Source organism: Cucumis melo, chromosome 12 (genome assembly GCF_025177605.1).
Source record: "Cucumis melo cultivar AY chromosome 12, USDA_Cmelo_AY_1.0, whole genome shotgun sequence".
Taxonomy (NCBI): Eukaryota; Viridiplantae; Streptophyta; class Magnoliopsida; order Cucurbitales; family Cucurbitaceae; genus Cucumis; species Cucumis melo.
In genome coordinates, this window is record NC_066868.1 from 28,033,480 (window position 1) to 28,056,969 (window position 23,490).

The 23,490-nt window shown below is 37.2% G+C and overlaps 9 protein-coding genes and 1 long non-coding RNA gene across 12 annotated transcripts; 3 read left to right on the forward strand and 7 right to left on the reverse strand.

The window, feature by feature from the left end:
- Nucleotides 1-379: 379 nt before the first annotated feature.
- On the reverse strand, nucleotides 380-2,844 carry LOC107990467 (pentatricopeptide repeat-containing protein At1g74630). The gene has a single exon (XM_017043866.2). It carries the CDS (start codon nucleotides 2,564-2,566, stop codon nucleotides 638-640), a length of 1,929 nt encoding a protein of 642 aa, XP_016899355.2. The 5' UTR covers nucleotides 2,567-2,844; the 3' UTR covers nucleotides 380-637.
- A 909-nt stretch (nucleotides 2,845-3,753) lies between these two features.
- LOC103504196 (glutathione S-transferase U9-like) lies at nucleotides 3,754-4,848 on the reverse strand. Its single transcript, XM_051080007.1, has 2 exons — nucleotides 4,351-4,848; nucleotides 3,754-4,244 (listed from the first exon to the last, which is right to left on the reverse strand). Exons 1-2 carry the CDS (start codon nucleotides 4,672-4,674, stop codon nucleotides 3,864-3,866), a joined length of 705 nt encoding a protein of 234 aa, XP_050935964.1. The 5' UTR covers nucleotides 4,675-4,848; the 3' UTR covers nucleotides 3,754-3,863.
- Nucleotides 4,849-5,840: 992 nt separating this feature from the next.
- On the reverse strand, nucleotides 5,841-6,640 carry LOC103504237 (glutathione S-transferase U9-like). The gene is made up of 2 exons (XM_008468676.3): nucleotides 6,317-6,640; nucleotides 5,841-6,221 (listed from the first exon to the last, which is right to left on the reverse strand). Exons 1-2 carry the CDS (start codon nucleotides 6,638-6,640, stop codon nucleotides 5,841-5,843), a joined length of 705 nt encoding a protein of 234 aa, XP_008466898.3.
- Nucleotides 6,024-12,284, reverse strand: LOC103485663 (putative pentatricopeptide repeat-containing protein At1g74580). Of its 3 annotated transcripts, XM_051080006.1 has the most exons (4): nucleotides 12,139-12,284; nucleotides 11,799-11,831; nucleotides 9,336-11,717; nucleotides 8,732-9,240 (listed from the first exon to the last, which is right to left on the reverse strand). In XM_051080006.1, exon 3 carries the CDS (start codon nucleotides 11,611-11,613, stop codon nucleotides 9,439-9,441), a length of 2,175 nt encoding a protein of 724 aa, XP_050935963.1. In that variant the 5' UTR covers nucleotides 11,614-11,717; nucleotides 11,799-11,831; nucleotides 12,139-12,284; the 3' UTR covers nucleotides 8,732-9,240; nucleotides 9,336-9,438. The 3 variants fall into 3 exon arrangements, with proteins under 3 accessions (XP_050935962.1, XP_050935963.1, XP_050935961.1); XM_051080005.1 differs by lacking the exons at nucleotides 8,732-9,240; nucleotides 11,799-11,831; nucleotides 12,139-12,284 and adding an exon at nucleotides 6,024-6,221 and having other exon boundaries at nucleotides 9,336-11,748; XM_051080004.1 differs by lacking the exons at nucleotides 11,799-11,831; nucleotides 12,139-12,284 and having other exon boundaries at nucleotides 9,336-11,748.
- LOC127144277 (glutathione S-transferase U9-like) lies at nucleotides 7,393-8,598 on the reverse strand. The gene is made up of 2 exons (XM_051080008.1): nucleotides 7,987-8,598; nucleotides 7,393-7,879 (listed from the first exon to the last, which is right to left on the reverse strand). Exons 1-2 carry the CDS (start codon nucleotides 8,308-8,310, stop codon nucleotides 7,499-7,501), a joined length of 705 nt encoding a protein of 234 aa, XP_050935965.1. The 5' UTR covers nucleotides 8,311-8,598; the 3' UTR covers nucleotides 7,393-7,498.
- On the reverse strand, nucleotides 8,860-9,412 carry LOC127144197 (glutathione S-transferase U9-like). Its single transcript, XM_051079776.1, has 2 exons — nucleotides 9,302-9,412; nucleotides 8,860-9,240 (listed from the first exon to the last, which is right to left on the reverse strand). The coding sequence occupies exons 1-2, from the start codon at nucleotides 9,410-9,412 to the stop codon at nucleotides 8,860-8,862; spliced, it is 492 nt and encodes a 163-aa protein (XP_050935733.1).
- Nucleotides 12,285-12,930: 646 nt separating the features above from the next.
- Nucleotides 12,931-18,590, forward strand: LOC103485946 (uncharacterized protein C1A6.01c). Its single transcript, XM_008443755.3, has 4 exons — nucleotides 12,931-13,080; nucleotides 17,008-17,688; nucleotides 17,777-17,875; nucleotides 18,114-18,590. The coding sequence occupies exons 1-4, from the start codon at nucleotides 12,931-12,933 to the stop codon at nucleotides 18,396-18,398; spliced, it is 1,215 nt and encodes a 404-aa protein (XP_008441977.1). The 3' UTR covers nucleotides 18,399-18,590.
- On the forward strand, nucleotides 13,295-16,254 carry LOC103485891 (pentatricopeptide repeat-containing protein At1g74600, chloroplastic). Its single transcript, XM_008443685.3, has one exon. It carries the CDS (start codon nucleotides 13,295-13,297, stop codon nucleotides 15,968-15,970), a length of 2,676 nt encoding a protein of 891 aa, XP_008441907.1. The 3' UTR covers nucleotides 15,971-16,254.
- Nucleotides 18,591-19,280: 690 nt separating the features above from the next.
- LOC103485492 (protein PHYTOCHROME KINASE SUBSTRATE 1-like) lies at nucleotides 19,281-21,042 on the forward strand. The gene has a single exon (XM_008443167.3). It carries the CDS (start codon nucleotides 19,503-19,505, stop codon nucleotides 20,793-20,795), a length of 1,293 nt encoding a protein of 430 aa, XP_008441389.1. The 5' UTR covers nucleotides 19,281-19,502; the 3' UTR covers nucleotides 20,796-21,042.
- A 531-nt stretch (nucleotides 21,043-21,573) lies between these two features.
- Nucleotides 21,574-22,437, reverse strand: LOC103485452 (uncharacterized). Its single transcript, XR_536848.3, has 2 exons — nucleotides 22,059-22,437; nucleotides 21,574-21,959 (listed from the first exon to the last, which is right to left on the reverse strand). It is a non-coding gene; the product is annotated as an uncharacterized LOC103485452 (long non-coding RNA).
- Nucleotides 22,438-23,490: the final 1,053 nt, after the last annotated feature.

Consider the following 23,490-nt stretch of genomic DNA (forward strand, 5'->3'; position numbering starts at 1 on the left):
TTTGTTAAGTTTAACCTTTTCATAGTGGTAAAAATACTCTTTTAACTTTAAAATCTATCCAGTTTTTTTTTTCATTCATATCTTTGACGTGAGCGTAATGACGAAATTTAGAAAGGTGTTTCTTTGTTTGGTGTAAATGTAAACTACCTTTACTATAATCACTCTTATTTATTTTCTAATTGAGAATACATATATATACAATTCTCTTTAATGATTGGGAGCTCTTTCCCTGTCTTCATGAAATTTGTTTTCCTTCCAACAAAATGGTAGTTATTTGCTTGGAAGTTGTAAGTAGCTAAAATCTTATTTCATTGCCATCCCATTTCAATGATCAACATCCCTAAGCCTCACAATATGATAAACTAAAGATCACCGATCCTTGCAAAATTAAAGGTGAGACTTTTAATTTAGTAATCATAGTTGTAAATCACAACGAAGGCAACATGAATGTGCTTAAGTGCTCAAACATCAGTACCTCCCTTGATTGTAACATTCCATAAAACAATATATTACTTGACAATATTCTTTGGTCTTGCCAACTTTCTTAAGGGACAGTGATCTATTGTGCTTCCACTGATCAAGCAGGCTTCCCCTTTTGATATAGGATACTAATTTGAAGTGTAGTTCTCTTGACTAATTACCAGTAATCTCTGCACGAACAAGAACCATGTGTGAAAGAGTGGAAACGACTTCTATCTCTCACCACAATTTCTACTTCATAGACCTTAGAAATCAGCTTCATTACAGTGTGACAGTCCCTGCAAATTCTTAAATTCTTAACCACTCTTATGACTCTTCCTCTTGGCAGCTTCGCCATCCCGAAAGCTACTGCTAGTTTCTCACTGTGTTGTGAAACAGAGTCTTCCTTTTCTTCTACTTCTATATCATGCAAAACACTTCCAACTTCTGGAACATAACCTCCTTCTATCCTTAGTCTCGACATTATCTCCCTTAGCTTTTGATGAGCTTCTACTGCTATGTCATTTTGCTTTTCTCCTGCAACAAAACTATACATAATTCTGTTGACTTCAATCATGCTCCAACCTGGAGTTTTCTTGAGTCTTTGATGAGTCATTGATCTTCTTAAAGCGGCAACATCCTTCCATTTCCCTGCAACGGCATAAATGTTTGACAAAAGTACATGATCTCCAGAATTTTCAGGGTCAAGTTCAGAGAGTTGTCTCTTTACTTGCCCTGCCAGATCTAAGTTACCATGAATGCTACAAGCTCCAAGAAGAGTCCTCCAGACAATATCATTCGGTGAAATTGGCATTTGACACACAAAGTCATAAGCTTGCTGCAGCTTACCAGCTCGACCATAAAGATCAACCATGCAACCATAATGTTCAATTACGGGTTCAATACCGTAAGTATTTACCATCCTAGAAAAATAAGAACATCCCAAATCAACTAATCCAGCATGGCTACAAGCATACAAGATGGATATGAAGGCAATACTGTCGGGCTTAATATTAGACTCTTCCATCTCATTAAATAATCTGATTGCTTCTTCCCCGTAGCCATGCATTGCCATCCCCGCAATCATGGCTGTCCAAGAGACGGCGTTCCTTCCAAGCATATTGTCAAAGACCAACCGAGCCATATCCAAATTCCCACATTTAGAATAGGTATCAATCAGTGCATTATTCACTGAAATAATCTGCAGAAAGCCAGATTTTTCAACAAACGCATGTAGGATTCTTCCAAACTCGAATGCCCCAGCTTGTGCACATGCAGAAAGCGCACCTGTGAGACTTACCTCATTTGGTCTCATCCCTTCTCGCCTTAACTCCCTGAAAAATGCGAAAGCATCGTTAAAGTTGCCATTATGAGCGAACCCAACAATCATACTACTCCACGAAACATCATCTTTCAAAGGCATTTTCATAAACACCTCCCTAGCTAACTGAAGCTCACCTGCTTTTGCGTACCCTGCAAGCAAGATGTTCCACGAGGTCAAGTTTCTAATGGGCATACAACGAAACACTTGCTCTGCATCCTTAACGTCCTCGCACCTAAAACACGCAGCAACAATGGCGTTCCAAGCAACAATATTCGGTTCAATCATTTCATCGAACACCTTGCGTGCAAAGGTCAAACTTGCACATTCAGCATACATGCTAATCAGCGTTGTCCCAACAAAAAGATGGGAATCCAGGCCATAACCAACAGCTTGGCAATGCAACTGCAACCCATTGGTCAGAGCCCTGCAATTAGCGGCGGCTTTGAGTAGAAAAGCAAAAGAGAAACTATCGGGTAAAGCCATGGATTTGCGACGCATTTCAACAAACAGTTGAAGGGCATTGGAGGGAGTGTCGGAATCGGAAAGGCCACGGATGAGAGTGTTGTACATAAACACATCTGGGTTTCGAATGTCGAGGAAAATGCGTCGAGCATAGTGCAGAGAATCAGGAAGTGTGACTGCACAATGTAGAAGAAGCTTTCCGGAGACTAGTGGATCGGAATTTAAGCCTGTTTTGAATGTAAAAGCCTGGATTTGCTTAACAGTTCTAAGAGATTTGCATTTGCTAAATAACGCAAGACAGTGAAATTCTCTGCTATTCATTCTCAGTTCTTGCCAACATCATTCCAAGCTGGGAATTGATTCCTCCGGTGAGCAAGTTTTCTCCTTTCTTCGTTCCACTTTTTGGGGTTTTAAGGTTATTCATTTATTTTGATTGAACACAACAATTAATAATTGATGGATCAACTCTTTCAGAAAGGCGATACCGAACGCCATAATGGTATGGACATAGATAGATATTGCCCATTTGGTCATAGCATACCAATATAAACATATAATTATTAACATAAGGTTGTATCATGTATGCCACTTAAATTGAATTTACCTCATTTTGTCGTAGAAGTTCCAATATAATTGTATTTTTGATTGTTTGACTAAGAAAGTTAGGTTGGTTGAGTCCATTGCTCGTTTGAGAAGACAGTCTTTATTTTAATTGGTTGTAATGGTGAGCGAAGAGAATTTGAATGGTGCATTTGCCGTGAATCTTATATAATAATCTGAATTTACTTTGAGAAGTCAAAATTTTATAAACAGCTTATTTCACTAGTAGTGCTGTGTACCTGTTTATGGATGAAGTAAGTCCAAAACGAATATGATCTTGTGACAAAAGGGGAGGCTCATTACTTTTCTAAACTTAGTCGATGTATTCAAGAATTACAAGTGATTCACATATGGATTTTCCATCGTAGATTAGTACATAAACTTTCTTGTAAATGGGATTGAATTTGAGAAGCTATGGAGTTTAGTTTTGGAGATTTTCTTCTACGTATACAAAAAATAATGAGTTTGATTTTGAGGGCAAGTTAGACCCTTTTCACAAAAGGGCTAGCCCAAATTCCATGAAGCACCACTGCAGCTTCATCTTCCTCTGCCATTGATAATGTTTTATCCTTTTTTGGCTCTTGAGTTGAAGTTATAACTGTGAATTTGTGATTGCGAATGGCCTTAGTTATTAGTCTTGTTTGTGGGGCCTTTCATCCTAAATTTCCAAAGGCTTGATTGATGTGGATGTGCTTTGAAAATTAGTCTACAAAGTTGGATATAGACTCATTCAACAAGCAGCATTTTAGTCTGACTATGGAGTACTACTACTACTCCTTGTCTTGTCTATCATTTTTATATATTCATATTCATTGTCACTGTATTTTAAATTATAATCAAGTAGGATGTCATATGAGTTTTATAGAAAGTTTACAAAAAGCTGATTCAAGAAAAAAAAAACAACAAAATTATCAAAACATATTAGATATTATTGTTGAAGACTATAGAGTGAAATACACATACAACATTAGAGACAGAATGTAGATTTTGATGTGAAGGGACAGATAGAGTTGTAGCATTAAGTAGCAACAGGGGATTGTAGAAATCTTTGCCTAGTGATGTGAAGAAGCCCCAAAACCTTTTCCTTGGGAGGAGCTCCCTCCTTTGCAATAGGGTGCTCTATCAATCTATTCAACCACGAGAATACAATTGGGATCTCCTCTTCTTCCATAATTTTCATACCAAAAAACTCTTCATAAATCTTGTACCTTCCAAGAATTGTCAACATCCCTATGTCTAAATATCCAAGTTCATCTCCATTCACAAATGGACTTCCCTCTCCCAACAAACTCTTCAACCCCTGTTCTTCAACAACTTTCAGCTTCTCTTTCACTTCTTTTATGGCTTTCTCTTGTGCTTCCCCTTCTGTCTTCATTGCTAAAAGTAGACCATCAAACAACTGCACCAGCACAAAACACACAACAAAGTTATTCGCCTAAAAGGGTGTATTGGCCGGAAGAACAATACAAGTCAAGAACACCAATTATTGTATAAAATATATGTACCTGATTCTGAACGAAATCAGCCCAGAATCGAACCTGGGATCGTTTGTAGGGATCTTGAGGTAGAAGAGAAGGGCCATTGTCGTTCCAAACTTCCTCTATGTACTCAAAAATTATAGCTGATTCGCAAATGGATCTTCCATTGTGGACGAGTACAGGAACTTTCTTATAAACAGGATTGAATTTGAGAAGCTCTGGGCTTTTGTTTAGAAAATCTTCTTCTACATATTCAAAAGGGATACCTTTGATTTTAAGGGCGAGTTCGACCCTCTTTACAAAAGGACTAGCCCACAATCCATAAAGCACCACTTTGTTTTCCTCTGTCATATCTTAATCTTCTCTAAGGTTTTGTGATCCGTTTAACAGTCATAAATAAGGTGTTAATGTTGTGTGATGAAGGTGGTTTTAAGAATACTCAGAAACTTTAAATGGGGTCTCCTCTCCTCCTTTCGTATTCCACAAGGCAGCTCCTCCCAAGTCAAGGAAGGGTCACCATCCATTGCAATCGTGGCAAAAAAGTCGTGAGAACTGGAGATTTTGTTCACATCTTAACTAAAAAGTCTAATTTTGATGGAAGAGTTAAATTATGACTTTGATTCCAACACCAATCTCTCTCTTCCAAATAAAATTATGTCAAAAAAATAGTAAGCCACCTGCATTACATGTGCTTTTCATCTAGTAGATGATAAACATCCTTAATCAATGAAATTAAAATGTAAAGTTCTCATTTTTCTTCTGAATTCAACTATGAGATTTGAAAATATGAGAGTTAGATTGCGCCATGAGATGACCCATAATCCTTTCTTTGGAAGGATCTATCTCCTTTGTAATTGAATGTTGACTCAATCTGGTCAACCATGAGAATGCAATTGGGTAATTGAGATCTTCTCTTCTTTCTACAAAAGGAGGGGTATCCCACATTCCATGAACCACCAGATTCTTCTCCTCTACCATTGATAAAGTTAATCTTTTTTTGGATATTGAGTTGAAGGTGAAGTTGAGATTGTGAATGCCTTAGTCATTCTTGTCTGTGTGGAGTTACTTTGATAATTAGTCTACAGATTTACACCCAACCTTCCCAGTCAAAGCTGAAGTATTACTTACTCCTTGGTCTCCATCATTTTAAAATATTCATATTCATCTCTATATTTTAACTTCCAACTCTTATACCATTTAAAAAAGTGTTTTTCATTTCATGACCTTTGAATTTTATAATAATAAGATTTAAGATCTCAATGCGTTTATAGAGAATAAAATACATAAATTTGTGTCCACTTCTTCAGAAGTTTAAATGATTCCCAAAACTTCTTCTGTAGTCCACACCTAAGTTGATCTACTATTTCTAAGAAAAATCATAAAAGCTCAGTAAAGAAGAAAACATATCAAATTTTATTATTGAAAAGTGAAAACCATGGAGTAAAATACACAATACAGTAACTTTAGAGACGAAATTAAGGTTTATTTATGTTGTATTAGTACACATGTGAAGAGCGTTAAGCAGCAGCCTGTGAGGGTAGCAATTTTTGTCTAATGAAGTGAAGAAACCCCAAAACCTTTTCTTTGGGAGGAGCAACCTCCTTTGCAAGTGGATGTTCAATCAATCTATTCAACCATGAGAACACAACTGGGATCTTCTCTTCTTCCACAATTTTCACTCCAAAAAACTCTTCATGAACCTTGTACATTCCAAGCACTGTCAACATAACTATGTCCAAACATCCAAGTTCGTCTCCATTCACAAATGTACTTCCCTCTGCCAATAAATCCTTCAGCCCCTGTTCTTCAAGAACTTTCAGCTTCTCTTTCACATCTTCAATGGCTTTCTCTTGTGCTTCCCCTTCTGTTTTCATTAACAAAAACAATCCCTCAAACACCTGCACCAACCCAAAAAAGAACACAAGGTTATTTACAAACTTTCCTTAAAATGAACAATACAAGTTCAACTAGCAATTGCATAAAACACATGTACCTGTTTCTGAACGTAATCAGCCCAGAATCGAACCTGGGCTCGTTTGTAGGGATCTTGAGGTAGAAGAGAAGGGCCATTATTGTTCCAAACTTCCTCTATGTACTCAAAAATTATAGCTGATTCGCAAATGGATCTTCCATTATGGACGAGTACGGGAACTTTCTTGTAAACAGGATTGAATTTGAGAAGATCTGGACTCTTGTTCTGGAGATCTTCTTCCACATATTCAAAAGGGATGCCTTTGATTTTAAGAGCGAGGTGGATTCTCTTAGCAAAAGGGCTAGCCCACATTCCATAAAGCACCACTCTGTTTTGCTCAGCCATCTCTTAATCTTGTGTATGAAGAATGTTCAAATTTTTTTGTGATGGGTTCAATGGTTTCCATGGAAGGTATAAATAAGGTCTTAAGAATATTCTGGAATTTTAGGTGGGTCTTCTCCTTTCCTTATTCAACAAGAAAGAGTCATCTCCTCCATCAGAATCTTGGCCACATTTCTCGAGAATTGCAACTCTGTGGAGGTTTTGTTTGTTCACATTAGATTAAAATATCTAATTTTAACCAAGTAGTTAAATTATAAGTTTGGGGATGATTTAATGAAATTTTTCTCTGTTCTCTTTTTTCATTTTTTTCATTTTATTTGTTATTTTAGGCTTGTTTGTTATTTTTGTGTTCAACAATGTTTGTTTTTCATTTTTTATCTTATTTTTATTTAAGTTATACAAATATTTTGTTAAATAAAAGATAAGTCTTTTTCATACTCGAGCAAGAAAAATATAGGGTAAATATTAATATTGAGATTTCAATTATACAAATATGTATAATTATATCAATAGATATTCCTACAAGTTAAGGAAATTCATAAAATATATTTAAATTAATAATACCACCAAGCATCCATAACCTTATCTTGTCGGTCAACGATGGAGTACTACTACTTCTCCTTGTCTTATCTGTCATTTTTAAATATTCATATTCATCATCATTGTATTATAAATTATAATCAAGTAGGATGTCAATGAGTTTTATAGAAAGTTTGGAAAAGCTCATTCAAGAAGGAAAAAACAAAAAAACAAAATAAGCAAAACATATTAGATATTATCATTGAAGACCATAGAGTGAAATACACATACAACATTAGAGACGAGACATTTTGATGTGAAGGGACAGATAGAGTTGTAGCATTAAGTAGCAACAGGGGATTGTAGAAATCTTTGCCTAGTGATGTGAAGAAGCCCCAGAACCTTTTCCTTGGGAGGAGCTCCCTCCTTTGCAATAGGGTGCTCTATCAATCTATTCAACCACGAGAATACAATTGGGATCTCCTCTTCTTCCATAATTTTCATACCAAAAAACTCTTCATAAATCTTGTACCTTCCAAGAATTGTCAACATCCCTATGTCTAAATATCCAAGTTCATCTCCATTCACAAATGAACTTCCCTCTCCCAACAAACTCTTCAACCCCTGTTCTTCAACAACTTTCAGCTTCTCTTTCACTTCTTTTATGGCTTTCTCTTGTGCTTCCCCTTCTGTCTTCATTGCTAAAAGTAGACCATCAAACAACTGCACCAACACAAAACGCACAACAAAGTTATTCGACTAAAAAGATGTAATTGGTCGGAAGAACAATATAAGTCAAGAGCAACTAACATTGTATAAAATATATGTACCTGATTCTGAGCGAAATCAGCCCAGAATCGTATCTGGGATCGTTTGTAGGGATCTTGAGGTAGAAGAGAAGGGCCATTGTTGTTCCAAACTTCTTCTATGTACTCAGAAATTATAGCTGATTCGCAAATGGATCTTCCATTGTGGACGAGTACAGGAACTTTCCTATAAACAGGATTCAATTTGAGAAGCTCCGGACTTTTGTTCAGGAAATCTTCTTCTACATAGTCAAAAGGGATGCCTTTGATTTTAAGGGTGAGTTCGACCCTCTTTACAAAAGGACAAGCCCAGTATCCATAAAGCACCACTTTGTTTTCTTCTGTCATATCTTAATCTTCTCTGAGGTTTTGTGATCGGTTTAGCAGTCATAAATAGGGTGTTAATGTTGTGTGATGAAGGTGGTTTTAAGAATACTCGGGAATTTTAAATGGGGTCTCCTCTCCTCCTTTCATATTCCACAAGGCAGCTCCTCCCAAGTCAATGAAGGTTTACCATCCATTGCAATCGTGACAAAACAGCATGGAGATTTTGTTCACATCTTGATTAAAATATCTAATTTCGATCAAAGAGTTAATTATGACTTTGTTTGCCAACATCGTTTGCTGAGCAATCTTCGGAATAAAATACACATAAATTTGTGTCCACTTGCTCAAAAGTTTAAATGATTCTCAAGACTTCTTCCGTAGGCCACACCTAGTTTATCATATAAGTTGATCTACTATTTCTAAGAAAAACCATAAAAGCTCATTAAAGAAGAAAACATATCAAATTTTATTATTGAAAAGTGAAAACCATGGAGTAAAATACACAATACAATAACTTTAGAGACGAAATTAAGGTTTATTTATGTTGTATTAGTACACATGTGAAGAGCATTAAGCAGCAGCCTGTGAGGGTAGCAATTTTTGTCTAATGAAGTGAAGAAACCCCAAAACCTTTTCTTTGGGAGGAGCAACCTCCTTTGCAAGTGGATGTTCAATCAATCTATTCAACCATGAGAACACAACTGGGATCTTCTCTTCTTCCACAATTTTCACTCCAAAAAACTCTTCATGAACCTTGTACATTCCAAGCACTGTCGACATAACTATGTCCAAATATCCAAGTTCGTCTCCATTCACAAATGTACTTCCCTCTGCCAATAAATCCTTCAGCCCCTGTTCTTCAAGAACTTTCAGCTTCTCTTTCACATCTTCAATGGCTTTCTCTTGTGCTTCCCCTTCTGTTTTCATTAACAAAAACAAACCCTCAAACACCTGCACCAACCCAAAAAAGAACACAAGGTTATTTACAAACTTTCCTTAAAATGAACAATACAAGTTCAACCAGCAATTGCATAAAACACATGTACCTGTTTCTGAACGTAATCAGCCAAGAATCGAACCTGGGCTTGTTTGTAGGGATCTTGAGGTAGAAGAGAACGGCCATTGTTGTTCCAAACTTCCTCTATATACTCAAAACTTCCTCTTTCTTGAAACTAGGGAAGTACTTCGTTTGAACTTTTTGTTCAACTTTCTACCCCGAATTCCATCATACAACAGTTCATAACTATAGTATGTGATATGAGACTTCTTCAATAGATATTCTACAACAATTTTAGGTGCAGCTACTTCCTTCTTGTCAGCTTCAAATATTGAATTCACTTCTTCAGGAACAATGCCATTCTGCACCATAAGGTTGATAATATCCACGGCCTCATTTAATCTGTGCTTCACACAAAGACAGTTCAAAACTTTTCCACAAGTTGTGAATGATGGAACCAACCCTTTACTGATCTTCTCCAAGAGAAAAGTGTGTGCAAGATCAATGTTCCCTGTTTTGCAGTAAGAATCTATCATGACACGGTAGGTGTAATTGTCTGGAGCACAGTCAGAGCCACCCATCTTATGAAAGAGCTTCTCTACCATACTAACATTTAGTTTTTCACTGAAGGCATTGATCATAATGTTGAATATAGCTGTTGAATATGAGAATTTGTATTCTTTTTCTAGTGTCACAAATAGCTCATAAGCTTTATCCAACTCGCCATTACTGCATAACCCACAAATCAAGGTGCAAAGAGTAACAATATCTGGAGTCAAACCTCTAGTCTTCATCTCCTCAAATAACTCCATTGCTTCGCTAACTTTTCGATCTTTACAAAAGCTTTCAATCAATATATTGTATGTAATTATGTTTGGTGTACACCCCTTCTCAAGCATTGCTCGAAAAGTGTCCACCACATTGTCTAGCTTTCTTGCCTTGCAAAGGCCATTTAAGATTGTGTTATATGTAATCACATCAGGAGTTATACCATGACTCAACATTGTGTCTAAAATCTCAATAGCTTTGTCCAAGTTGCGTTGTTTACAGTAACCATCAATCAATGTATTGAAGGTAAATATATCAAGAATGCATCCCTTCGCAATAGCATCATTCAGAATTCCATTGGCATCAGATAGACAACCCATCTTGCACAACCCATTCACAACTAGATTGTAAGTCCAAATATCAGGGCTACAACCATGTTCCATCATATCTTTCATCAGCTGCAAGGCCTGCAAAACAAGTCCCTGCTTGGACAACCCCTTTACCAATGTATTATAGAGAATAATACTATGCTTAAATCCTTTTTCCATTGCCTCATAAAATACAGCCATGGCTCGGCTCATATCTCCATCATTGCATAATCCATTAATTAAAGCGCTATATGTGAATTCATCAGGGATGAACCCCTTGAACATTGCATCACGGAGAATTTTATCTGCATTTTGCATCATACCCGCTTTGCAAAATCCATTAATAATTGTATTATAGGTAAATTCATTTGGCTCAACCCCATTATTCACCATTTTACGCAAACAACACTCTGCTTCTACTAATTTAGAATGTTTACAGAAGCCACAAATCAGTGTATTGTATGAAATTACATCAGGAGTTAGACCTTCTGATACGATACTCTCCAACAATCTAGCAGCCTCATCTATTGCACCTTTTCTACAAAGCCCCTGGATGAAGATATTGAATGTGAACAGATTTGGGCAAACTCCCCTCTTCATGACCTTGCTGAAGAGTTTTTCACTTTCTTGAACATTACCCTTCTTACAAAGAACATGAATGAGCTTATTGAATGTTAAAATATCAGGACAGATACCTTGTTTGAGCATTTCGTTGAACAAGTGATACGCCTCAATTTGACAATTCTCTTCGTAAAATCCACTAATCACAGCGCAATATGAAACAGCATTGAACTCACATCCCTGGCCAGGCATATTATTAAGCAGCCTCAGGGCAGCACTTGGCCTACCAGTTCTACAGAAGGACTTCATCCTAATTGTGTATGTATAAACATCTGGATAAATTCCAATATCTTTCATTCTCATATACACTTTGTGAGCTTGACTGAAATACCCATACTCAACCAAAATGTTCATGATGGCATTATATGATTGAACCGATGGCTCACAATCATAAAAATCCATCCTTTCAAACACATTAACAGCTTCTTGGACCTTTCCTTTCCTTCCATAGTCTCTCATAATTCCAATATACACTCCTTCAAGCATTTTATTATCGACATTCTTCCTCAATTCAGCAAGCACATCCTCCATTGCTTCAAATTGTCCATGCAGCCCAAGCTTCTCAATCATGCACTTATACGTTTCCAATGTGTGCTTGAAACCATCTTCGGTTTTCACTTGGTTGAACGTTTTGAGTGCCTTTAGGGGATCATTCTGATATCTTATTACAGCAGCTACATGTTTTGGCTGCAAAGCTCGAATCATTCTCAATAAAGGACTCGATATATTAACATAAAGCTCTTAAATATTGTTACCTCATAAACCTCCAGGAATTCTAAGAGTTGATCCTTATGCACAACATAAAATAGAATCCAGCAAAGTCCATTAGTTATAGTGTTGTAAACTACTGCACTAATTCAAGAAGCTAAATAACAGAATGCAATCAAATCCAGATTTCACAGATAACGCAAACAATCAAAGCAATAAAGAAGCAAAATCAAGACAGGGATATATAGTGGTTGACAGTTTTGGTCTATATCCACTTTGAGAATCAGCCTGGAAGGATATTATTCCGAGCAAAGTTTCAAGAACCATTACAGATAATTCAATTCAAGCAACAATAATCTGTAATTGTGTAAAGCAAACCGACTATACCATCAAACAAATACCGAGAAACAGAGGGAACCACGTGCCGGATTTAGCCTCTGATACCGAGACCCAAAACCACTCAAAACCGTCGGGAAACCCAACTCCTCAACTGACCCGTCACAACCACGTCTGGACAGCCAGCAAAAACCCCGACAAACCCGTCGCGGACTGTCTATAATAGCCCAGAAACCGTGACCCAGCCACCGCGAACCGAACGCCCCAAAGCTGAACGTAAAGCTCTTAAATATTGTTACCTCATAAACCTCCAGGAATTCTAAGAGTTGATCCTTATGCACAACATAGAATAGAATCCAGCAAAGTCCATTAGTTATAGAAAAACTTTGCAAACTAGGAAAGGAGATCTTGGTGCCATTATCTCTCTGTTTCCATCTTCCTCGGAGATTAATGATTCATAAAGATCAAAGTTGATAAGATTGCGCCGTTTAACTTTCATAAGAAGAAAAAAGCTAGGTACTTCGAAGCTCCACTAGAGTTTTTCAGTAGACGGTTGCCGAAATGAGCATTGGGTTAAATGAAACACAGCTGGGGTTTAGGGTTCCGAAAAGGAGGCTGTAGAACAAAGAGAAGAAGACGAAGAGGATGAACCCTGGGGTGAACTGATGAAGGGAGAGACGAAAGGGAAACCCACTTTCCTTACACGTGGCAAGATCTTAAAAGCGTGCGTATTAAAGTAAATGTGGTGCGCGGAACACTGCATTACCAATCGTCGTTCTTAGTGTTTCGAGGATTGAAGCTTTAGCCGTCAGTCGCTTGGGTTGTCGTCTGAGAGAGAGAAGAATGGCGACGTCAGGGCAGTGGCTGGAGAAGGCGTTGGATGATCTCTGCAAGAAGATGGAAACTGGTTGGGGTCTCGATAAGGATATGATTTCTGGCTTGGTCTCATACTGTGAGCTCGCCCAGCCCCAAGACGCTAAAGAGTATCTTGATGTAAATTTCTTCGCTCGGCTTCCTTTTTTTTTTTTTTTTTTTTGCGCAATAATCTGAATGATTGAGATATGTTTGTTCTGTTCGATGAACTTCGCTTCTGGCTTTCGATATGTCGCTGTACTAGTAGTCTTCGCATCGTCGCTTTGAGAACTTTATATTTCTAACTCTTTCACCGACCTTTTTCTTCCGTTGTCTTCCCACTCTAGGCAATCAAATGAGTTTTATCGCTATTCAAACTATCGTTAACAAAACGCTGTTATCCCCACGTCGATTGGTTTCCTCTGTCGCGACTGTGGACAATGTGTCCAATTTTTCCTTCACCAAAATTGAAACTTTCGCTCCTTTCAATCCTGTTCGGTTGCTTAATGATTTTGTTAAATTGGGAAACTTCTCTTTGAGAAACACGAAAGTTCTACACGCTAAGTTCCTCCGAGTAACTCCTCGTATTGATATCTATGTTTCAAATTCTTTGCTACATTGTTATTCAAAGTCTAACGCTATGGACCATGCACTCAAACTGTTTGATACAATCCTCAACCCAAATGTTATTTCTTGGAATACCATTATCACGGGTTTCAACAACAATTTCTTACATTTGGACTCGTTGAGAATATTTTGCTGGATGCATTACCTGGGTTTTAAACCAAATGAGGTAACATGTGGGAGTGTTTTATCTGCTTGTGCTGCCATTCAAGCCACAATGTTTGGCAAGCAGGTTTATTCACTTGCTGTGAGAAATGGGTTCTTTGATAACGGTTATGTTCGAACCGTAATGATTGATTTATTTGCAAAAGATTCTAAATTTTTGGATGCTCTAAGGGTGTTTCATGATGTTGATTGTGCGAATGTGGTGTGTTGGAATGCTATTGTCTCTGCAGCGGTAACAAATGGGGAGTATTTGATGGCTTTGGATCTTTTCAACAGAATGTGTAGTAAATTTCTGGAGCCTAATAGTTTCACCTTTTCTAGTGTTCTAACTGCGTGTTCTGCACTTCAAGATCTTGAATTTGGGAAAAGTGTTCAAGGGAGAGTGATTAAATGTGGTGGAGGAGACGTTTTTGTTGAGACAGCCCTTGTTAGTTTGTACGCCAAGTGTGGGGACATGGATGAGGCTGTTAAGATATTCTTCCAGATGCCCATTCGCAATGTGGTCTCGTGGACAGTTATAATGTCTGGCTTTGTGCAAAATAATGATTATTTAATGGTCATCAAGATTTTTGAAGATTTGAGAAAAATAGGAGAGGAAATTAATAGCTACACAGTTACTACCCTGTTAAGGGCATGTGCTAATCCAGGCATGAGAAAAGAGGCAACCCAACTTCACTCCTGGATTCTAAAAGCTGGTTTTTCTTCACAAGCAGAGGTGGTGGCTGCTTTAATTATTATGTATTCAAAAATAGGAGCAATTGATCTTTCATTGATGGTTTTTAGAGAGATGGATAACCATAGGAATCTCAGTTCTTGGACAGCCATGATATTGTCACTTGCAAAAAATAATGATAAAGAGGAAGCAAGTGATTTGTTCCGAAAAATGTTAAGGGAAAAAATGGAACCAGATTCAGTATGTACTTCCACCCTCTTGAGTTTGACTGACTGTATTACTTTTGGGAGGCAGATACACTGCTACACACTTAAAACTGAATTAATATTTAATGTTTCTGTTGGGAGTTCTCTTTTTACAATGTATTCTAAATGTGGCCATCTAAAGGAAGCGTTTCAAGTTTTTGAAAACATGCCAGAGAAAGACAATGTTTCATGGACCTTAATGATTTCCTGCTTCTCAGAACATGGCTTTGCAAGAGAGGCCATTCAATTATTTAGAGAAATGTTGTTTGAAGAATGTGTACCTGATGGTACTTCTTTGAGTGCAGTCCTAACTGCATGCTATGCCCTTCCTTCAATTCAATTAGGCAGAGAAATTCATGGTTACTCTATTCGTGTGGGACTTAGTGAAAATGTATCTTTTGGAAGTTCGCTTGTGACTATGTACTCAAAATGTGGTAACTTGGCATTGGCTAGGAGGGTGTTTGAAACATTGCCCCAGAAAGATGATATTGTGTGCTCTTCATTGGTTTCAGGATATGCTCAACAAAAGTGCATCAAAGAGGCTCTTTTGCTATTTCGCAGTCTACTGGTGGCTGGTTTAGCCATCGATCCCTTCTCAATCTCATCCATATTGGGAGGTATTGCGCTTTTAAAGAGGCCTGCAATTGGGACTCAAATCCATGCACTCATTGTGAAAGTAGGCTTGGAGAAAGATGTATCTGTTGGGAGTTCGCTAGTAATGGTATACTCCAGATGTGGAAGTATAGAAGACTGCTGCAAAGCATTTGGGCAGATTGGAAAGCCCGATTTGATAGGTTGGACATCCATGATTGTCAGTTATGCCCAGCATGGGAAAGGTGCTGAAGCTTTATGTGCCTATGAACTTATGAAGAAAGAAGGATTCAAGCCGGATCCAGTCACCTTTGTTGGGGTTTTGTCTGCTTGTAGCCATAATGGTTTGGTCGATGAAGCCTATTTCCACCTCAATTCAATGGTGGAAGACTATGGTATACAACCAGGATGTCGACATTATGCGTGTCTGGTAGATCTTCTTGGCCGGTGTGGGAAACTGAAAGAGGCGGAAGAACTGATTAACCATATGCCTATTGAACCTGACGCTCTCATTTGGGGTACACTTCTTGCTGCTTGTAAAGTACATGGAGATATTGAACTTGGAAAACTAGCAGCAAGAAAGGTGATGGAGTTGAACCCAGGTGATACTGGTGCTTATGTCTCCCTTTCAAACATCTGTGCTGATATGGGATTGTGGGAAGAGGTCCTGAACGTTAGAAGCCTAATGAAGGAAGCTGGAGTGACGAAAGAATCTGGTTGGAGCTTTCTGTGAGGTGCTATTTTCCGGGTGTTGATGTTAGGTTACTTTTTTTTCCCCTTTGTTATAGTTTTGTTCTTTTGGTTTGGATGTTTTCGGGTCTGGTTCTTTTTGTTATCTTTTATATTGTATTTCGACTCATTCCTTTGTATTTTGAGCATTAGTCTCACTCATTATAGCAATGAAGAGGCTTGTTTCCGTTAAAAAAAAAACTATAGGAATTCAAGTGACAAAAGTTCTAGAAGTGGCAGGTATCATTCTCTATCAATAATCATCATGATTTACTGATCATTTGACAATTAGAGAATTAACTTATGTATCTTATAAACATTGTGACGTCTTCCTAGCTCTCCAATGTGAGAACCTCAACGTGCTTCTATACCGCCTTAAGTTCACCATTCTGGGGTCGAATCTCATTTTTATTAGGCCATAATACTTGTTTAGGGTTTATGAGCTCTTGTATCATAATAGAGGAACATGAGGTTTCATTTTAAAATAATTTAAAAGCCAATTGATAATGAAAGGAGTAATACGTGTATCTTAACGTAAGTTTCTTCTCTCAACTTTCTTTTTTGCAATAATCTAAATGATTGATATGTATGTTTTTCGATGAACTTTACTTTTGGCTTCAGATATTGTTGTTGTTTTAAGAGTCTTCACACGTCATTTTGAGAACATTGCAGATTCTTATTTTTATGGATGCTAAATAGTTGCATTTAGGTGAGAAAGTGAAATATTGACGATTAGCCAATTCATCTCAATTCACTCTTGAATTCCTAAACGAAGGTTTTCAATAATCCTTGGCTTTCTATGCGTTTTATGGTTTTCCCAAAAGGACGAACTGCTTCGCTAGAAGTCAATTTTCTGCACTTGGGTTGATTTTAGAATTGTACGATGAAAAGAAACGAATTTCATCCCTTGTTTTTTTATATTTGGTTTTCAAAATCTCATTAAGGAAAAGTATATATGCAAGTTGATATCTGCTTATTTGATCGTATGGCTTCTCTTTTAACATCCCTTGGTTCTCGATCTTTTTATTTATTTTTCTGCAGAACATCATAGGTCAGGAAGTTGGTAAAAGTGTGATAAATGAGTATTTGCGGCTGCGAGGTCATTCTGACCTCTGCAGCAAAACGTTGGATGTTCCAACTTCAACCTTACATACCTATGTCAAGCCACCCTCCCATGAAGGTTCTTTTGGTGGATCCAAGAAACCTGTTAAAACACCAAAAACCATTTCTATCTCCAGTAAAGAGATAGAACCAAAGAAGGCTACTAGCTCTAGTAACGTGGACAGCCAGGTTTCATTGGATCCTCGCAATTCATCATCTGGCAAAGGGAATCAAAGTTCGTCTAGAAAGAAGAAGGCTACCAAAGTTGTTTCTCTGGCTGAAGCTGCCAAAGGATCAATTGTGTTCCAGCAGGGAAAACCATGTTCATGCCAAGCTCGTCGTCATAGACTAGTGAGCAATTGTTTATCATGTGGCAAGATTGTATGTGAACAAGAGGGAGAAGGCCCATGCAGTTTTTGTGGATCCCTTGTGCTGAGAGAAGGGAGCACTTATGCTGGTATGGATGAAGGTTTTACCCCACTTTCAGATGCTGAAGCAGCAGCTGAAGCTTATGCGAAAAGGTTAGTTGAATATGACAGAAACTCTGCTGCAAGAACCTCTGTAATCGATGATCAAAGTGATTATTACCAGATTGAGGGCAATAGCTGGTTGTCTAATGAGGTATGTCAATTTGGTGCAGCATCAGTCAATGGATTCTCTAATTTTATACTAGAGATTTGACCGACCAATTTATCTTTTTTGGTTTAAGGAAAAGGAGCTTTTGAGAAAGAAACAAGAGGAGATTGAAGAGGCTGAACGAGCTAAACGAAACAAAGTGGTTGTAACCTTTGACTTGGTTGGCCGCAAGGTAATCCTCTTTATTTAACTATGTTTAGTTCTAACCAACAACATATGGGTAGACCACCATTCCTTGCCCTGAAATATATCGTTGGAAACTTAGCTTCTCGAGTATCCCTCTCTGCACGTTATTGCTTAGAATTTTGGATGGTTTGATCTTTGATTCTTTCTGGAAATATTGAAATCTCATCCTCCATCTTTCTCTCTTATCGTCTTGTTTTTAGCTTAATGAATTTAATCTTCTGTAGGTTCTTTTGAATGAAGATGATTCTTCTGAACTTGAATCACACACCAATATCTTGCGGCGAGCAGATGAAAGAGAAGTGAACAGAATTAAACCAAATCCATCTCTTCAAATACATCCTGTCTTTTTAGATCCAGGCCCCAGAGAGAAATCCACCAAAGACAGAAACTCAAACAAAGCCGTTAGCAAAAAAGGCATTTGTCTGGAAATTACTGGAAGGGTGCAGCATGATAGCAATGAATTGAAGCATTTTATGATCGAAAATGAGTTGGAAACGTCATTCAGATAGGAAAGCTTGGGAAGGGGGCCTTCTATGAATCAAAGGCAGCAGCCATTAGAAGACAATTATGAATGTTCTTTAGATGCTCGTTGAAGCATAACTACTTAGCAAACTTCTAGACTTGTGTTCAATTATACTGGTAGCCTCATCTCGATGTAAAACTTTTCACAACAGAATATTTCTTTTGTCCTTTACGCCTCATATACATTGTGTTCCTTTTCCCTTTCCTTTTTACCTTCAAGAGTTCCACATTTTACATCCCAGCCGACAGTTTTTTGTTAATAAATTATATGTTCCCAACAATGTTTGATGCTTCTGTTGAAAAAATAAAACCTCTAGTAGGACTCTACACTTTTTAATTCAAGAATTTGCCACTATAATGGCATTGAAATGATGGTAATAACGTCAAAAGCTAGTTTGTCCTTTTTTCATTTGACAATATTAAACATTTCTTCCTATTCTTTTTCCAAAGTTTGTATGCATGTGATATAAAATTGAGAGTCATAAACTAGAGGTAATACTATTCTATTTCCGTATGGTCTTTCCAGAAGAACAAAAATTGAAAAACAAGGGGGTAAATTTAATGCTTCTGCAAATTTCGGAAAATAAAAGAGCATGTACCATGTGGCTTTTAAGCATAGAATTGAGGACAACAAACTTTTCAGTTTCCAAGACAATAATTTCAACAATGATATGGATTTTCATGCATTATAGTGTTTCTGTTTATAAAAGCTCATCTGAAACAATTGAAGAAATCTTTTGGTTTACACAACTATATCTACTATAATTAATGATTAATGGGTGTTTGATGAAAGTCAAATCAAGTAGTATAGTAGGGCCCTTCAGTTTTTTCTTTTTTAACTTTACTTTTTTGTTGTCTATGATCCAATCCTTTGAAGCCTACTTAATAAGATTGAAGGGGTTTCAAACTTGCCATACTTCTCTTCATTCTGTACTTGTTTCTTGTTTGTTTCTGTTCTTCCCACCAGCTTCTTTCCCCTTCATTCTGTGTGGTGTGCTCTCTTCTCCCCCTCGGGTAATCATTTTTTTTTCAACTCCTTGATCCATCTAAATCCTTCAAGTTCTTACAGTTTCCTGGTTTTTTTGTGAACTATGGAAAGTAAATGCAAAACCCATCCTCCCAATGTTTTGTCTTCATATCTTACACCAAATGAAGACAAATTTCTACAGAAGAATCCTCCTGTGAAATCTGAACAGCAGCAACTTCCTTATGCTATCAGTTCAAACCAAAAGGCTTTGTGTTCCAAAAACATGAAGAAGACGGCAAGTGCAGAAGAGGAAATTGGAGTTTTCAGAGCTGAAAGGTACTATGGCATGAAATTGGAAGATGACAGCACAAGAGTTGTTGAGAATTGTGGTAGCAACTGTGCAAAGAAGAAAGAACAACGACCTGATGTGCAATATAGGAGACAAAAGAGCAGATCAGGAACTTCAAGTGTGACTTCTGAATCAAGTTGGAATAGCCAAACTGCTTTATTTCCAAGTTTTTTGAGAAATTCATCTCAAAACATTCAAAACAAGACAAAAGGAAGAAGCCTGTTGGTCAACCTTACCTGCAACAGGTCTTGTTCTGATAAAAAGTCTATTCTTGTCCATAGGAATTTGCAAGGACAAAAAGGATTGCAAGGGAATGATGTCAAAAAAGAAACTACTAGGAATGAGCAAAATCATATCATCGTGGATGGTAGAATGAAGTTTCAAACAGCTACTATGGTAAAACACAAACCAAAAAGTTCAATTTCTGGTGTGACAACAAGAGAAGAGGAGTTGGTATTTCCAATTTCAAACTCTCAATTGCAAAATCTTGCAAAGATTCAGGATGAAGATCCGAGAAAATCCATTGAAGTATTTGGCTCAAACAAGTTGGATAAGAAAGACTTGGTGGCTAAGAATCTAGAGAAAAAATTGTCTGTTCTAAAATGGGATGCCATTCCAAAAGCCAAGGCCACTCAAACTGCTCCAAGAAGCGATCAAATGATTGAAGATGTAGGGAGCGATGCAAGTTCCGATCTGTTCGAGATCGAAAACATATCTGGAATTAATGGAAAGCCATTCACAAGACATACTTCGGAAGTTATATCAAGCTCCGTGACAGCTTATGAGCCAAGTGAAGCCAGTATTGAATGGAGTGCAGTCACCGCCAGTGCAGCTGATTTCTCATCTGTTGCAGACTATGATGAAAAGAAAGTCACAGCCAGGACTAAAACCACACAACTGGACAAGGATTTGCAGAAAAGTCACCATGGTGGACTATTAGGCTGTAAAAGTCACAAGGCAGTTAGCATAGCTGAAACTGCATACAGAAATATTGAGAAGTTGAATTCTGATTCTAGACGTTTCCCAAGATTGGACTCGACCATGATCGCTACTAATGCAACAGGCTGAGCTCAGATTATTGTGGAAGATTATGATTCCCTGTCAGGATTACGTTTCTGCTTACACAAAACTGCCATTATCTCAGTGTTAAATGGCACTATTATTTCTTTGAGTGTGCAGTAAAATTGAAACATGTGGATGGAAGACTGGGATTTGTCCATCAAATGATGCTTCCTACTTTGCACCCTTTTAGTTTATGCATAATGGATAATCACATGATCTAGCCTTTGAAAATAAGACAATCTTGATTTGCAAAGTCAGTAGGTCAGAGAGGAACATTTACATGGCAACAAATTTCTGAGTTGCTGTTCTGGTTTTTGTTTATGATTCATTGATTAACAGCCATTTTGGTCTTCAATGTTTCGTTTTTTAGTTCCAAAGATACTTTTGGAACAAGGCCATGGCCTTTTAAGGTGGCCATGTAGCTTCATTATTTTTCCAAAAAAGAAAAAAAAAAAAAGGAAAGTGAAGGCCCTACAGGTTTTGCTTGCCTAACAGAGCAACACATCTTTGAAATTATGTCCCTAACTTCTGCTTGTTGCTTCAAGATATGTGTCGTTAAGCTTTATATACACACATCCGACATGTCAGAATTGTTATGTCTGTATGAAATGGTAATTATAATATATATTTCACCAGTAAATCTGATTTCAGAATTTATGTCCAAGTGGAAAAAAGAAATCCCCTTAAGATCTTTTTGCTCTATAAAAAAAATCTTATGAAAGATTGAAAACAAAGCACTATATGAAATAGCAGTTCAAATGGATCAGAACAAGAAGCATGGTACTTACATAATCAAATTCTTAAGTGGGTTGTTAACTAATATTTAAAATCTCACAAATTATTGAACAAATGAAGAATCCCTGCTGGAAAAACTAATGAGATCCTGCTTAAGTGACAAATATAGAGTTATGGACAAGACCCTCGTGACATGTAACATCAAAATTCAAGAAAAGAACTACGCTGTACTTATATTTTAAGATGAGAAAATTTGAATGGGCAGTGGAGTGGACACTTTCAGGTAATTAAGTGGTGGTACAAAGAGAAATATAAGCCGGAACAAGTTGGGTTGGCAGCATTAAATTCTGCAACCATCTTACTGCTATGGTGGATCCCATTGGTCTTTTCCTTCCCTTTCACTCCACAGAAACTGGGTTGGAAATCTAGTAAACACTGCATCCACAAGATTGTATCAAATCCATAATCAACACAGCAAATCAAACTATTGGATAATAACTAAACATAATATTGTACAACATCACAAACATATACCTGAAAAGCTATGTGATCAGAGCATATGGCAGGCATGACAAGATCGATCCATTGCTGACTTGTTTGGATAACAAAACATTCATCTAACAGCTGCTTCCACCACTTTCCTACACATTAAAACTTACTTCATATCTGGCCATTTTTGTTCACGTTCCTCCAATTCAATCAGTCAAGGCCATTCATCAAACTTTGATGAGGAAAAAGCAGTGATTTTGACATATGGGTAGTGAATTTATTGGGGTCTTAAGTAAAAAAGATGAGGCCTTTTCTAGAAGGGTTCTGTTGAAAAGGAATATTAGTGGGGAAAGCTATTGCAGAAGCATTGTTTATAGATGAATGACAACACTTACTGAAACAAAATTAGGAACTTGGGATTGGTCCATCGAGAATATGTCATGTTTGCCACTGAAGGAGCAAGTTTACTGTATACAAAAAATATGAATTTCACATGTTTGGATGCTAACACAACTTTCCAAGCAAGAATATGTCACATAACTTAAAATTTCATCTATAAAATAAAAGTAGTACATGGAGATGAAGAGTTTATAAATCCATGTGCATGATTGTGACAAAGAAGTAATACAAAGAAGTAGGTAAAATAAGTTATAAATGCACATGAGAGAGAGAGAGAGGGAGAGCATTAAATTAATTAAAATTAAAAAGAAAAGGCTAAAAATTTGAGCCTCTTGTTGTTGAATAACAAAATTGAAGGCCATGGTCCAGGGAGGAATGTTGTGAAGAGGACTAAATTGAAGGTTGGATTAATATCACATCTGTAAGCTAAAAAGAATTGTAGATAGTGATTAGTGGCTTCACTTCAACCATTTAAAATGGTAGGATGCTGAAGCCTCTACCTCCCTTTCCCCTTCATGTTTAAATCTCCATTTCTATTATTATATATCAATCATATTATATCTCAATCTGAGTCTGTACAATTTATTCGTGTAGTTGGAAGGATAAGGAATAAGAGTTGTCTCTGTTCGTTAACTAACTTCTCAGCTATATCTAACTTCTAAGTGGCTCATTGACAAGACTTCAAATTTAAAAAATTCAAGAAACAAAGATCTATAAATGTGTAGCAGCTGGACTCAAATATGAAATGTGCTGATATCGGTCAATTGGGTTTCTGCCACTAAACAATGAAGTTGGGCTCTAGGAAAAATCATGGGCTTAAGAGAGAAGCAATACTTTCTGTTTGTCTATTGTCTCATCTTCCATTCTCCTCCACCCTGACCACTATTGGACTTAAAAAACCGTATGCTACAAAGTGAGATGTAACATAAAAAGAAGCTTATGGTTTAATCAATATTAGATCAAGTAAACAACTCTCTTTTTGGAATTTTGTTTTTCCGACACCCGGTGTCGAGCTAATCAACTGACCTATGAAGTGGCTCAGTATGCGTTGTAGATAAAGGTGTCGTTAATCATGATA

Excerpts from the sequence above, each read along its gene's own strand:
- LOC103485946 (XM_008443755.3), top strand. The coding sequence starts at position 12,931 with ATGGCGACGTCAGGGCAGTGGCTGGAGAAGGCGTTGGATGATCTCTGC. Across the intron at positions 13,081-17,007 it reads ACGCTAAAGAGTATCTTGAT|AACATCATAGGTCAGGAAGT; the intron begins GTAAATTTCTTC and ends ATTTTTCTGCAG. Across the intron at positions 17,876-18,113 it reads TTGACTTGGTTGGCCGCAAG|GTTCTTTTGAATGAAGATGA; the intron begins GTAATCCTCTTT and ends AATCTTCTGTAG.
- LOC127144277 (XM_051080008.1), bottom strand. The coding sequence starts at position 8,310 with ATGACAGAAGAAAACAAAGTGGTGCTTTATGGATACTGGGCTTGTCCT. Across the intron at positions 7,880-7,986 it reads CTGATTTCGCTCAGAATCAG|TTGTTTGATGGTCTACTTTT; the intron begins GTACATATATTT and ends GTGTTGGTGCAG.
- LOC107990467 (XM_017043866.2), bottom strand. The coding sequence starts at position 2,566 with ATGAATAGCAGAGAATTTCACTGTCTTGCGTTATTTAGCAAATGCAAA.
- LOC103504196 (XM_051080007.1), bottom strand. The coding sequence starts at position 4,674 with ATGACAGAGGAAAACAAAGTGGTGCTTTATGGATTGTGGGCTAGTCCT. Across the intron at positions 4,245-4,350 it reads CTGATTTCGTTCAGAATCAG|TTGTTTGATGGTCTACTTTT; the intron begins GTACATATATTT and ends GTGCTGGTGCAG.
- LOC103485891 (XM_008443685.3), top strand. The coding sequence starts at position 13,295 with ATGAGTTTTATCGCTATTCAAACTATCGTTAACAAAACGCTGTTATCC.
- LOC127144197 (XM_051079776.1), bottom strand. The coding sequence starts at position 9,412 with ATGGCCGTTCTCTTCTACCTCAAGATCCCTACAAACAAGCCCAGGTTC. Across the intron at positions 9,241-9,301 it reads TGCAATTGCTGGTTGAACTT|GTGTTTGAGGGTTTGTTTTT; the intron begins GTATTGTTCATT and ends GGGTTGGTGCAG.
- LOC103485663 (XM_051080005.1), bottom strand. The coding sequence starts at position 11,748 with ATGATTCGAGCTTTGCAGCCAAAACATGTAGCTGCTGTAATAAGATAT.
- LOC103485492 (XM_008443167.3), top strand. The coding sequence starts at position 19,503 with ATGGAAAGTAAATGCAAAACCCATCCTCCCAATGTTTTGTCTTCATAT.
- LOC103504237 (XM_008468676.3), bottom strand. The coding sequence starts at position 6,640 with ATGGCTGAGCAAAACAGAGTGGTGCTTTATGGAATGTGGGCTAGCCCT. Across the intron at positions 6,222-6,316 it reads CTGATTACGTTCAGAAACAG|GTGTTTGAGGGATTGTTTTT; the intron begins GTACATGTGTTT and ends GGGTTGGTGCAG.